The sequence below is a fragment of the Eschscholzia californica genome, unplaced genomic scaffold (genome assembly GCF_041429995.1).
Source record: "Eschscholzia californica isolate CP2 unplaced genomic scaffold, dmEscCali1.0.p SCAF_1, whole genome shotgun sequence".
Lineage (NCBI taxonomy): Eukaryota > Viridiplantae > Streptophyta > Magnoliopsida > Ranunculales > Papaveraceae > Eschscholzia > Eschscholzia californica.
Genome location: NW_028238198.1, coordinates 82,539,879 through 82,554,615, shown reverse-complemented (window position 1 = coordinate 82,554,615; position 14,737 = coordinate 82,539,879). Strand labels below are relative to the sequence as shown.

The following is a 14,737-nucleotide window of genomic DNA, read 5'->3' as shown; positions in this document are numbered from 1 at the left end:
AAAAAAAGGAAGGAAAAGAAACAGCCAACCCGTGTAGGCCTCGCTGGCTATTAGAAGGGACTATATGGTGTTTCGCGGATTACCGAGAGAAGCAGAGACAGCCGTCTGATCTTCACGAGAATTGCACTGTTTGTCGGATATGCAAGGGACTACCGAAGTTTGGATGCGCCGAGTACCGGATCTTGTTTCAAAGAAAACCCTAAGCGCCGTACTGCTAGTCCCGAAATCATCCCTCGCGCACACTCTACCGTCCATCTGTCGCCATGTGGCATTCGAGAGATCCATGTTGACCTTTGGTCAACTGATTTTGTCACAAATTTTGACTTGGTCTTTCTTTCTTATCCGGACTCCGATTCGACCTCCGTTTCCACCCACGAACTCGTCATGAACTATACTTTCACCCGATTATCAATATTGGCCAAATTACCAGAATTCCCAAATGACCAAACTGCCCTTTTGTGTGACTTTCTCCCGTTTTATCCAACTTTCGAGCACAATTCCATAGAAGACACCTGAACAAGAGAAACTTACAAATCATCAGAGTAACCGCTCAGAATAGACTAACTAACCCGAGTTAAGAGATTCAGATGGGACATTTTCATGTCTCATCATTTATTTTCTTTGAATTTGTTCTTCTCTAAAAAACCCGTTTGTGACTGTCTATTAATGGTTGAGGAGAACTTCTTCCCGTTTGTTGGAAATTTTGACTTCACACCGGTTACTAAGAGTTCGTCATCTTCTAAATATCCTTGGCAATCTCTTACAAGAGATGTATAAGTCTTCCCTTTCAGCGATATATATCGTAGCTCGCGCCTACGTTTCTGTTTTATGACATGCGAGAACTTCCAATCAACCGATAAAAGACGCTTCTTTACCTTCAAAGTCACTGTCCTTGTGCAACCACTCTCAATATATGTTTTCCACTTCTCTCTTTTTCCTCCATAATTGTACCACTCCATCACAACTTGAGGATAATATTCAGGTTTGAGTTGACTAATTTTGTCGACATTAGAAACAAGATTCGTCATTGATTTTTGCTTTTGATCGTGTCCTTCAACTTGGGCTTCCGAACTCGAATAAGGTTTTTGTAAACTTTTCCACATATTATAAAGAAAGAAGACCTAAAGAAATCATCAAAATTGAGGACATTCCTGGCTTGAGTAAGTAACTTGATCTATTATTTCATAGTTAGTTCTTTTTTAGGGGCCTCACCAGTACTAGTACATTTTTCAACAGGTCAGGGTCTCCTAACCAATTCAATACGATGAACGATATACATTCTAGTCCAAGACTCTACCGATCCATAATCCTCCATCACCCACAATTCAATACGATGGGTGAAAACATTATTAAATAGGCAAAGCCACCTGGTAAGCGACTAAGGGTAGCTCATGAGGTTTCTTGCCAACAATGTTAAAAGAATATTGAACTTCTTGGATGAGTTAGGGATCCAATTAAAAGCTCCATTGAAGAACAATACCCGCGAGCAAGTAGCACCCCGTTCAATATCAAGAATATATGGGATATCGAATTGAATGGTTTGCCATGAATTTGATCCAAATGTGTAGACTTGAACTTTAGAAACATTGATTGAACAATAACTCACGACTCCTACCAATTTGTACTCATCAATCACATAATCATAACCAAACCCATATAGTTGAGGATATTCGTCATCTTTAGACAGTGGTAGATGAATTCAAAAGGATTAGGTCACTGAAAAAAAACATGTTTTATGCAAAGCAAGCCAGGGCAAGAACCAATAATTTCAGCCATTAATGTGTTAAATGTATCCACTTTCTGTTTATGAAATGATGGCGATGATGGATAATAAGGAATGGGGAAGAAGTGGGAGTGCTTAAAGTCGTAGCGGTCGACATGTTCATTGGGAAGCAAGATATTCAATTAGTTGTTTTTGAAAGAGTAATCTGGTTGCATCTTAACAAAAACTACGCTATGCATAAACAAAAGAGATAATATTTGTTTCAGAATAGAATTAATAGAGCTATGCAAACAAGAAACAAATTAAGCATCAGGTTATTGCCAATATACGAAAACATTGTCAAGCTCTAAATATTGGCTAATGTTGAAAAGAGTCATCCACCATAAAAGAGTTGCCTTTTCACCTTCGACAATAAACTTTCTTGTTTTCTAGTCCTCAGACAGTGTAGTTCCTTCATTGAACACCTCCGTCGACATGTAAGTACCAGAATTAAGAGTAGCTGTGCATCTCGCGTAAGTCCCTTCAGGATACATTTTAGGAGTAAAAGGAACCTTCAGTAACCGAAGTCTTTCTTGCTCGGAGTCATAAATTAAACTGTATTTCTCATTAAATAGAGCAATGAGTATGGTACCCATACACCTATTTGGGCAATGAATGTGCACTCCCGGTATATAATTGAGGGACAGTTCAATCCAAGACTCCTCCACTCCATGCTTCTTTCTCAACAATAAATTAATGGTATTGTTTATAATCCCACGACTTAGGCAAGGCCATTCTCCAATTACAGACAAGGTGCTACCACTCCAATCAGCAGGTAATGGTATTTTATTGATTTTCTCATTAGAAACGTTGAAAGAGTGTAAGAAGTCTTTAGTACTCCAATACAAACTTCCATAAACACACACCACCACATCGAATCGGTACCGCTCCAAAATAAGATTAGACACAACATCGAATTGTATAGTTCGCCATGAATTTGATCTTAAGGTATAGACTTGTACTTTAGAATCAGAGAGTGAAGGAAACTTTACTACTCTTACCAATAAGTAGTCATCAATTACGGGGTCATAACTGAGAGCAGATTCTTGGGGAAATTGTTCTTCATCTTGAAATTTTGTTGGTGAAGGAATTTGCTTGAATTCAGTTGTAAATGGATTCAAAATAACAAATTCATGGGAATAAGTTTCTATGCAAAGCAAACCATTACAAGAGCCAATAATTTCAAACCCATTATCAAGGAATTGGGAAGAGAGTTTAATAGGCTTATCATATGAAGATGGTAATGAAGATGATGGATTATAAGCAATTGAGTAAAGGTTGTTAATTGTTGATGGGTGTTCACCAACAAAGATAAAATTTAAGTTGTTGCGTTGGTAAGAGGATTGCATTCTAAGAAAATTAGGGTTTGTTATTAGATTGGACCAGGATTTGCTTACACACCTAAATCGGATTAGAGATTTTAAAGGTACCTTCAAAAGGATGCTAAAGATTATATCATCTTTTACACCATCTGGAAGTAAGAACTCCATAAGATGAATATGGAAAAGAAAAACTAGGGTTTGTTAAAGATGAACCTGGAAAAGGTATAGCTTTGAGAAATTTTAGTCACCTAGAAGATTAGAGTCTAACCCTGTCCGAAATCGATCAAAAACCCTTCAATTTCTTTGTCTCGTGTGGAGAAAAAAAGGGAGCAACTGGGGTTTTTGTTTGGTGCCTATGGACGGACAGTAAATTTAATGGGTAACGTCTCTTTTTATGCGTAAAGTACAAAAATAGTATCTAGTTTCTTGTCTTTTGGTAATATCTCTTTTATACTCCTGCATAAGTGCATCTTCAATGCAAAATTCAAAAAATTAGAATTTCATCCTATGTGTCAAGTTTTAATTGAGATTTTCACTTCTAAGTAGTGAAAATAGAGATCTTCAATTGTTTTGTGCCTCTAATGTAAAACTCTAAACTTATCTTATTTACTTATGTGACAGTTATTTTCGTAAACAAATAATTAGTTATTTTAGAAAATATATAAGACTTGATTTCTATTGGTTAAAAATCAAATATTGATGAGTTAGACAATTAGATCTCAAGAGGGCACTCTAGAAATAGAGCGTCTTCTTGAGATATCTCTATTCCACCCTCGACACGTCATCTTAGAGATCCAAATAAAGTGTTGCATTAGAGATGATTTTTAAGAAAAAGCTCTAAACATCCTAGGTGGCACTCGGAGTTTTCAAGATTGAGTGTTGCATTGGAGATGCTCTTAGCAACTCGGCAACAAATAAAACTCTGATTTGCGCATTTAAGACTACCCTTCTTGAGAACTATGTCTCCTTTTGCCCTTGTAATATGAGCAACTCACAAAAATGACCTCCAAAGTTGACCGACTTCTAAAATAGACTCTCAAATTTTTTTTTTTGTCTTTAATACTTTTATATAAGTTGAAAATTTTGTGAACCCATTAATAAACTTCAAGATTAAATTAATTTTTGGTTATAGTTTTTGTTGCCCAATAGAACATTTTTTGCTATCAATAGTCTTCCACCTTAGAGGTCAAGGGTTCGATGCTTGAACATTTCAAAAATATGCTATTATGCGATATATACATATATAAATACACATATCTAAGTTATCGGTGAAAATTGTTGTTTATCACGTTAACCTAGTTTTTTTTTCCTAAAATATGTTATGTCTCAAAGTTCATTGAAACTTGTTAGTTATAATAATTCGTCTTTCTTTCATACTTAGTAAAAGAAAATATTGACGTGTTTTTTAAGCTTTGAGACAATTCATATTTGGACCATCACAAAGCGTAAAAAGATTTAAAACACAAACCTATTTTGAAGTTTAAGTTTAATTTTACTTTTCAAAACTTGTTCGCTTGCATATTTAGCTAATTTCAAGCAGTTTGACTGAAAAAGAAAATGACGGTAAAAAAAGAAATTAAGATTATTCTATGTAGCATATGAAATTAATTTTATATGGTCATGAACTTTGTTGTACTCCAAAATATATAGCTTGTCAACCCATATGCTAGGGTTTGGATTGAGGCAAATTGCAATAACAAAAACAATAGGATTCAATCAATCTATTAATCACAGAGATTTTGTTGGTGAACACCAATTTTTTAATTAACTAACACAAGAGTCAAACATTCGTTACTTCAAAAGATAGTAATTAAGTAAAGAGATTAGTTAACTTCATTTTCAAGGGCAGCTCCCCTTTGACCCCTACTCATTGTCCTCTTTCGAGCGGTGAACGACTTCGTTTTCTTCTGAATTTGGATCTGAAATTTGCCAATAACTACAAACTCCAGTTAGTCTACCATACAAGCAAAAATGCTCCACGATTGGGGTGATTCCATACTCTTTCATTGTGAAATAAAAATGCTTCTTTCCTTCATCTATAAAGAAGCATTTTTATTAATGTCTATTGGGCAAGAGCTTAAGATTTTTAATGGGATGACTAAAAATCGTGGAGCATTGCTATTCAAAATTTATTTCAGATCCAAATTCACAATGAAAGAAGCATACAAAATTTATTTCAGTTAGTCTACCATACAAGCAAAAATGCTCCACGATTAAGATATCTTCAAAATTTGGGTGAATTTTAATGGGATGACTGAATTCACGTCACTTTCTCTCTTTTGATGAAACATGATGAATGTTAGTCGTTAGATCTCGATCCACGCCAACTTCACACTAAGATTTTTGACTGCTCCATCGTCATTGCTATTCCATCTTTATGGCATCACATAAGATGTAATGATTATTATATGGTATTTTTTGATGAGTTCTATGGAACCATAGGGCATCCCCTCTTTTGGAAATATTGATGGATCATTTTTTTCTTTTCAATGCTGTATTGACAATCATTGACACTTCCTTTCTCTCTTTCGTGTAGTGCATTTGAAGGGTTTCATGAAAGAAATTAACTTTGACAAAGAAAGACGGCAAGGGTATGACTCGCTGGCTTTGTAGATATGTAAGCTTTATCAATGTCTGTCCTGATCAAGTTTTCTTTGAAGATCGTTATTAATCTCTCAACGATAATTCGGCCTCAGAGACAGGTAATGATTGTGTCTTTTATTATTGAATTTAGACTAGGTTTAACTGAATACAATGCTGTTTAGAGGCTTCCATGTAGTAGAGAACTATAATTTCTCTTTCAAGTTCCGGCTCAAGCTAGTTGGGTAGTCTTAAGGTGGATTTTGGAGTTGTAAGATTCACATCCAGAACGTAACTATTGCAATTTGTTTAGCTTGTGGGTGTTGGAATCGGAGCCTATTTTGGCTCGAGCCGACTCGTCAAACTCAGAAACGGAACGCGCCATTGAGTTCGTCTCGTCGAGCTCTACAATTTAGAGCCAAGAATCACTCAAATCCGATTCCGGATGAATGAGAAATTCAAGGTTAAAGTTTGAACGAAAAATCGGTTGAAATAGGTACTAAATTGTCAAAGAGGACAAGTCACGTTGGGGGGCATTCGCGCGAAGAGAACGAGCTCAGATCTGGACGGTGGGCGTTCATCGCGCGGATTTGCGCGAGATCTGACGTCTGGCGTTCTCTCCGCGTTCGGGCACGCTCCGGGCTAGCATCTAACGGTCAGTTAGTGCATCTGTGGAACAGCTTCGGTCTTGATCTAATGGATCAAGATCTGGCCGCGTTTTCCAGCGCGATCTGACGGCCCAAGATGAACCGACCCTCTTTTATTCGGTTATACCCCCTGGTTCCGAACAGTAGTGTTCTTTAACCCAAAAGACACTATACATCTATTCAATTCCTATATAAACCCATCAAACCCACTTCATTTTTCATCAATTCAATTCATTCTCTTCTTCTCTTCCCTTCTAACAATTAGAGGTTCTGGTTAGCCTAGAATATCTAATTAAAGAAGTATTTTCTAAGAGGTTCTGGTTAGACTAGAATATCTGGAAAAGGAAGAAAGAAGTCTCGAGTGAAATTTGAATTTCAGAAGCATCTAGAAGATCATCCGCATTAGTCCAAGAGCTCATAATACTGACAAAGGTTCGTCCGCTTTCAGAATATAGAAGTACCATCTTAAAATTCTGAAAGGTTAGTCGTTGTATCCCGAAGGCATTCACCCTAACGTTTGGTACTGTTACGGGGGTGTAAAATGTCTTAAGGAAAGAGAATTTATTCTTGCCTCGACTACATTAACACCTATCTCGGTTAGTCCGAAAGAAGGAATATTGATTAATTCCTTATTAGTTTATCTCTCTATAACTTAGAGAAAGGAAACTCTGTCTAAATTAAGCCAAGACAGAGAGAAATCGACTTATCGATTAATAACCAGAGAACAACAATCTTAAGACATTTTAAAGCGATTATTTCTCTGGTTATAAGATATTAATTTGGTATACTTTCTGTGTGTTTCAGAAAAGGAAATGGCACGAACAAGAACTACTCTACGAGTTACTCCGCCTAACACAAACAATGGGGAAAAACCAGAGAAGTTCAAGGGAACTGACTTCAACCGATGGAAGTTGAAGATGATGTTCTACCTAACGACATTGGGTCTGGTTAAATACTTAACCGAAGAGAGACCCACCCATGCAGAAATAGAGGATGAGGCACAACGTACTGCTGAAATAGATGCATGGAAACAAGAAGACTTCTTGTGCAAGAACTATATCCTGAACAGTTTAGATGACGGACTCTATAATCTATATTCGGTTATAGAAACGTCTAAACAACTGTGGGACACCCTTATCAATAAGTATAAGACTGAAAAGGCGGGTGTCAAAAAGTTCATCGTAGGACGATTCTTGGACTACAAGATGACTGATTCAAAACCAGTTATGACCCAAGTCCAGGAACTGCAGAGTCTCCTACAGGAACTACAGGCAGAGAACATGATAACGAATGAACCTTTCCAGGTCCGAGCTCTGATTGAAAAATTACCCACGGGGTGGAAAGACTTCAAAAATTATCTCCGCCACAAGAACAAGGATATGAGCCTTGAAGAACTCATCCTAAAGCTTCGAATCGAAGAGGACAGTCGCACTGCCGAGAAGAACTCTGAAAGACTCTCGAATGTGAACGTCGTAGAGACTGGTCCAAGTAAGAAGCATAAGCATCTGTCTAAAGACGGAGGAAAGCCGAAGAAAAAGACGAGGTTCGGCCAATGCTACAACTGTGGCAAACGAGGCCATATGGCAAAGGATTGTCGTTCCAAAACCGGCAAAAGACATAAGAAGTCGAATGACCAAGCCTCGCTGATAGAAGATACCGAAACTCAGAACCTATGTGCTATGGTTACTGAAGCCGAAGAAGTGACTGAGAAACTTCAGAACTTGAACCTCTGTGCAGTGGTATCTGAAGTCAACCTGGTTAACAACCAGAGAGAGTGGTGGGTCGACACCGGAGCAACTCGTCACATTTGTGGTGACAAAGGCCTCTTCTCCTCTTATACCGAAATAGGTGAAGGAGAAACCCTGTTCATGGGAAACGACTCAACCACCCAGGTCAGAGGAAAAGGGAAGATCATACTAAAGTTCACTTCAGGAAAGGAAGTAACTTTGAACGATGTACTTCATGCTCCAGATATCCGTAAGAATCTGGTTTCTGGTTCTCTTCTAAGTAAGAATGGGTTCAAGCTAGTCTTTGAGTCAAACAACTTCGTCTTGTCTAAGAATGGGATGTATGTTGGGAAGGGCTACTTATGTGGGGGGTTATTTAAACTAAATGTAACCTCTGTAACGCCAAAGGCGTCTATTATTAATAAAATTAATAATTCCGTTTATATCGTTGAGTCTTTTAATATTTGGCATGAAAGACTAGGACATGTGAATAACAAGTCATTAAAGAAATTAATGAACTTAGAGTTAATTCCGAAAGTCGAAATTGATTCAAAACGAACATGTCAAACATGTGTAGAATCAAAGATGACTAAGACATCGTTCAAATCAATAGAACGAGACACAGAACCTCTAGACTTAATTCACAGTGATATTTGTGACTTAAAGATGGTTCAAACCAGAGGTGGTAAAAAGTACTTCATCACCTTTATCGATGACTCCACTCGGTTTTGTTATGTTTACTTACTAAGAAGTAAGGATGAAGCAATCGATAAGTTCGAGCTTTATAAAACCGAAGTGGAAACTCAACTTAATAAAAAGATTAAGACTTTGAGAAGTGATCGAGGTGGAGAGTATGAATCTCCTTTCGCCGAGATATGTGCGAAGAATGGCATAGTTCATCAAACAACGGCTCCTTATACACCTCAACAAAATGGTGTAGCAGAGCGGAAAAACAGAACATTAAAGGAAATGATGAACGCTTTCTTGATAAATTCTGGTTTACCTCAGAACTTGTGGGGGGAGGCGATTTTATCGGCAAATCACTTATTAAATAAGTTGCCCCATAGAAAAACCGGTAAAATTCCATATGAATTATGGAAAGGAAGGATGCCATCCTTTAAATACACGAAAGTGTGGGGGTGTCTGGCAAAGGTATTAGTTCCTCCTCCTAAACGGGTCAAGATAGGACCTAAAACTGTGGACTGTGTATACATAGGGCCTGCAATAAATAGTGGCGCCTATAGATTTCTAGTACAGAAGTCTGAAATCGAAGATATACACGTAAACACCATTCTGGAATCGAGAGATGCTAAGTTCTTTGAACACATCTTTCCTTTCAAACAGAATTCAGAAGTCTCATCTGAAAGTAGAAAACGTGTAAGAGATGAGGAAGAGGAAAATGTAGAAACATCTAAAGAAGATGATATGGAAATCGAGGAAACAACACTCGAACCTCGAAGAGGCAAAAGGACAAAGAAAGCTAAGACATTTGGTCCTGATTTTCTAACCTATATGGTAGAAAATGAACCTCAAACTTTCACAGAAGCAATGGCTACTCCAGAAGCTCCATTCTGGAAAGAAGCTGTTAATAGTGAAATAGAATCCATCATGCAAAATCATACATGGGAGCTAGTAGACCTCCCACCGGGTTGCAAGCCTCTAGGCTGCAAATGGATTTTCAAAAGAAAATTGAAAACGGATGGATCTATAGACAAGTATAAAGCAAGACTTGTCGCAAAGGGATTCCGACAAAAAGAAGGGTTAGATTACTTCGACACCTATTCTCCAGTTAGTCGAATCACCTCAATAAGAGTGTTAGTAGCTATAGCATCCTTATATAATCTAGAAATTCATCAGATGGATGTAAAAACCGCTTTCTTAAGCGGACAACTCGAAGAAGAGATTTATATGAACCAACCAGAAGGGTTCATAGCTCCGGGACAAGAAAAGAAAGTGTGTAGATTAGTGAAATCACTATATGGGCTAAAGCAAGCTCCAAAGCAGTGGCACTTAAAGTTTGATGACACTTTATTATCAAACGGATTCAAGATCAACGAATGTGATAAATGTGTCTATACAAAGATCACTGCGAAAGGATGTGTTATTCTATGTTTGTATGTAGATGACATGCTAATTATGGGAAATAATTTAGACGTCATCAATACAACTAAAAAGATGCTTTCGAAAACTTTCGACATGAAAGATTTAGGGAAAGCGGAGGTCATTCTTGGAATTAAGGTTTCCAAGACGACTGAAGGGATAAGTTTATCTCAAACGCATTACGTTGAGAAAATCTTAGAAAAATTCAGCAAAGATGACCTAAAAGTGGCGAATACTCCGATAGATCCAAGTATTCACTTAATGAAGAATACAGGGAACGCAGTAAGACAATTAGAGTACTCTCGGATTATTGGAAGTCTGATGTACCTAATGAACTGTACTCGACCCGACATAGCCTACTCAGTCAGTAAGCTAAGTAGATTTACGAGTAACCCGAATAACACACATTGGAACGCCATAACGAGAGTGTTACGGTATCTAAGAAAGACGAAGGAGTACGGACTCCATTATACCACATATCCCGCAGTCTTAGAGGGATATGCAGATGCAAATTGGATATCAGATACCGACGACACTAAGTCAACCAGTGGATATGTGTTTACACTGGGAGGGGCTGCCATATCTTGGAAATCTTCGAAGCAAACGTGCATTGCTCGATCAACAATGGATTCAGAATTCATTGCTCTAGATAAAGCAGGGGAAGAAGCAGAATGGCTGCGACAATTCCTTGAAGTTATTCCAATATGGCCAAAGCCGGTGCCTGCAATCAACATACACTGCGATAACCAAGCAGCGATTGCACTGGCACAAAGCAAGATGTACAACGGTAAGTCTCGACATATTCGTCGGAGACATAATACCGTTAAGCAACTTCTCTCTGAAGGGATCATAACTATAAATTATATAAGATCCAAAGATAACCTAGCGGATCCATTTACAAAAGGGTTATCTAGAGAGTTAGTAGTTGCATCATCAAGGGGAATGGGGCTAACGCCTAAAGTAAATGAGTAAAGGCATGGTGAAACCCTACCTAGATGACTGGAGATCCCACGATCTAGGTTCAAAGGGCAACTGAAGCTATATCCTGACTCGACAGTAACATTGTAAGAGATCTCTATCTCTTACCCATTCCTAGGATGACAACAGTGTTACCTGCATTGAGAGGTTAAGCATTAAGCTTTTAATGAATCCGAAAACTTAGAACTTGATTCTAACGTGAGGTATAGCAGGATACCTTATTACGGATAACCTATATGTGTGTGAATTGATGCCGGTTCTATGGGAAGGTCGTCTAGGCCGACTTCTCTAAAGCACACACGAAATCGGGAATGTTCAGGGCCGAAATGAACACAACCGAGAACCTAAGTTAGTAAGGGATTAGCTGTGTGATAGCTATTTTGGATTACAATTCCCAGGACTCAGTTCAAGACGTAAAGTTCACTGCCGTCCTTGTAGACCTTGTAGTTATTCACTAGGAAAGGTTCAAAGTCGAAAGACTACCTTCTTCCGATGCAGCGAAGTTCCGCTTATAAGCTCTGTCAGTGTCAGTCTGTCAGTATAGTATGTCTGCATATATCATAGCATAAAACCTCAAATTTTCATTCATGTGGGGGATTGTTGGAATCAGAGCCTATTTTGGCTCGAGCCGACTCCTCAAACTCAGAAACGGAACTCGCCATTGAGTTCGTCTCGTCGAGCTCTACAATTTAGAGCCAAGAATCACTCAAATCCGATTCCGGATGAATGAGAAATTCAAGGTTAAAATTTGAACGAAAAATCGGTTGAAATAGGTACTAAATTGTCAAAGAGGACAAGTCACGTTGGGGGGCATTCGCGCGAAGTGAACGCGCTCATATCTGGACGGTGGGCGTTCATCGCGCGGATTTGCGCGAGATCTGACGTCTGGCGTTCTCTCCGCGTTCGGGCACGCTCCGGGCTAGCATCTAACGGTCAGTTAGTGCATCTGTGGGACAGCTTCGGTCTTGATCTAATGGATCAAGATCTGGCCGCGTTTTCCAGCGCGATCTGACGGCCCAAGATGAACCGACCCTCTTTTATTCGGTTATACCCCCTGGTTCCGAACAGTAGTGTTCTTTAACCCAAAAGACACTATACACCTATTCAATTCCTATATAAACCCATCAAACCCACTTCATTTTTCATCAATTCAATTCATTCTCTTCTTCTCTTCCCTTCTAACAATTAGAGGTTCTGGTTAGCCTAGAATATCTAATTAAAGAAGTATTTTCTAAGAGGTTCTGGTTAGACTAGAATATCTGGAAAAGGAAGAAAGAAGTCTCGAGTGAAATTTGAATTTCAGAAGCATCTAGAAGATCATCCGCATTAGTCCAAGAGCTCATAATACTGACAAAGGTTCGTCCGCTTTCAGAATATAGAAGTACCATCTTAAAATTCTGAAAGGTTAGTCGTTGTATCCCGAAGGCATTCACCCTAACGTTTGGTACTGTTACGGGGGTGTAAAATGTCTTAAGGAAAGAGAATTTATTCTTGCCTCGACTACATTAACACCTATCTCGGTTAGTCCGAAAGAAGGAATATTGATTAATTCCTTATTAGTTTATCTCTCTATAACTTAGAGAAAGGAAACTCTGTCTAAATTAAGCCAAGACAGAGAGAAATCGACTTATCGATTAATAACCAGAGAACAACAGTGGGCTAGGTAACTATATGGCCCTCTTGAGCAAGCCAATATGAGTAATCAAATTTGCATCACTAAACACCCGTTCCGAGATCAATGCATTTCCGTCGGAAGTTTCTCTACAACTGACCTCTTTTGAAGGTGCTCCTTTGTGTACAAGAGCTTTTGGAGACTTGGGAGGGAAATATTGATGGTATACATCATGAGATTTCTTTTCCCAAAAGCCACTAAGGAGTGTAGTTATTTGGGGCATCCATGGACTCTCGTCAATCAACAACTACTTACAGAACCATTGGACTGAAACACATGAGACTAATAGAGTTCTCCCTATTCTCGGACCCTTATCTTGTTAGAACTTTATTTCATGGCACCATGACTATAATAATGAAAGCTATCTCAATATTGAAATCATTTTGTGACTACACGTCGAACGTGTCTGAATTCAACATAATTCAAATTGTTAAGGTTGAAAGATCGTTGATTATCAAGAAAATTAGGGTTCCTAATAAGATTTGACCATGAATTGCTTACACTTCTGAACTGCATAAGAGATTTTAAGGGTACTCATAAAAGGATATTGAAGATGATGTCGTTTCGTAGACTTTCTCGCGAAGATAATACGATCTCCCGCATAGCTCCTGTGTTCATAACCCTTAGTGTTGTAGACGGTCAAAAGTCTACGGATCGGAAAGTCCAACAGTCAACTGGTTAACGATCAGAAGTCTTGATGGGTCGGGTCGAATGTCGCGGACATCGTCTATGTGTCGAAAGGACCTGCAGACAAAAAAGAAGACTAAAGATCGTGAAGCCTCTAGGACACTGGGATGGTGCGGGCCTAAGGGAACTCCGACAGTCAAGTCAGTTACTCGGTCAACTAAAATAAAGAAAGTCAAAGTGAGCAATAAAGAGGTAACCGTCGCCGGAGTACTCAGGTGCTCTGGTTCGTAAAATTGTCGCAACAGATCTTTATGGGAAAGATACACTTATTGTAAGTTCAGGAGCAACAATGATGGTGATAATGGTCGTGACGAAAACCTCCTAATCAAGTGAGTTTTATATTAAGATTCTGGTCGTAAACAGATCAAACAGTAAGTTTCTGGTAATAAGTAGATAAATAATATAAATTCAATTAGTTAGTTCAAATAAAGTATAAATCAAATTATTTATAAATAAAATTATTTTAAAAATATATAAAACTACTTTCAATTATAAATTACTTATTTAAAAGAATAAAGAAAACAAAAAGAAATTAAATAGTTTTAAAATACTTGTTTTATATATATAATTATTTTAAACATTTTAAAAAGACTTCTTTTGACCGCTCAAATATTTAACTTAAAACTTTAATTATTCATAATACTTTAAATAAAATAAATAATACAAACCAAATTTGTTAGTTAAAATAAAGTATAAATCAAATTGTTTATAAATAAAATATCTGTGTCATAATAACCAACTGTTGTAAATCCTGATTCCTAAGTTAGTATTGGCGGAACATAAAATTGAATATTTCGCCAAACATTTGACTTTAATGTCCATTTATAGGGGATTAGAACATAATCTAAATGGGTTCTCGTACAATAATGGTAAAGAATAAAGGCGGAGCAGACCAAAATTTTCATTTTTAACGTATATATATACACTTAGAAGAAAAAGTAACTTTTGCTGAATAAATTATATAAATTTAATTGGTTAGTTCAAATAAAGTATAAATAAAATTATTTATAAATAAAATTATTTTAAACATATATAAAACTACTTTCGGTTATAAATTAGTGATTTAAAAAAATTAAGAAAACAAAAGAAATTAAAAGCTTAAAAAGACTTGTTTTATGAAATAATTATTTTAAACAGTTTAAAAAGTTTTCCTTGACTTGTCAAACATTTAACTTAAAACTTTAATTATTCATAATACTTTAAATAAAATAAATAATACAAACCAAATTGGTTAGTCAAATAAAGTATAAATAAAATTGTTT

General features: G+C 37.3%; 1 protein-coding gene across 1 annotated transcript; it reads right to left on the bottom strand.

The window, feature by feature from the left end:
• Positions 1-1,939: 1,939 nt before the first annotated feature.
• On the bottom strand, positions 1,940-3,248 carry LOC147570003 (F-box/kelch-repeat protein At3g06240-like). Its single transcript, XM_086672496.1, has one exon. The coding sequence runs from the start codon at positions 3,109-3,111 to the stop codon at positions 2,152-2,154; it is 960 nt and encodes a 319-aa protein (XP_086528622.1). The 5' UTR covers positions 3,112-3,248; the 3' UTR covers positions 1,940-2,151.
• Positions 3,249-14,737: the final 11,489 nt, after the last annotated feature.

Coding starts and splice junctions, on each gene's coding strand:
- LOC147570003 (XM_086672496.1), bottom strand. CDS start 3,111: ATGCAATCCTCTTACCAACGCAACAACTTAAATTTTATCTTTGTTGGT.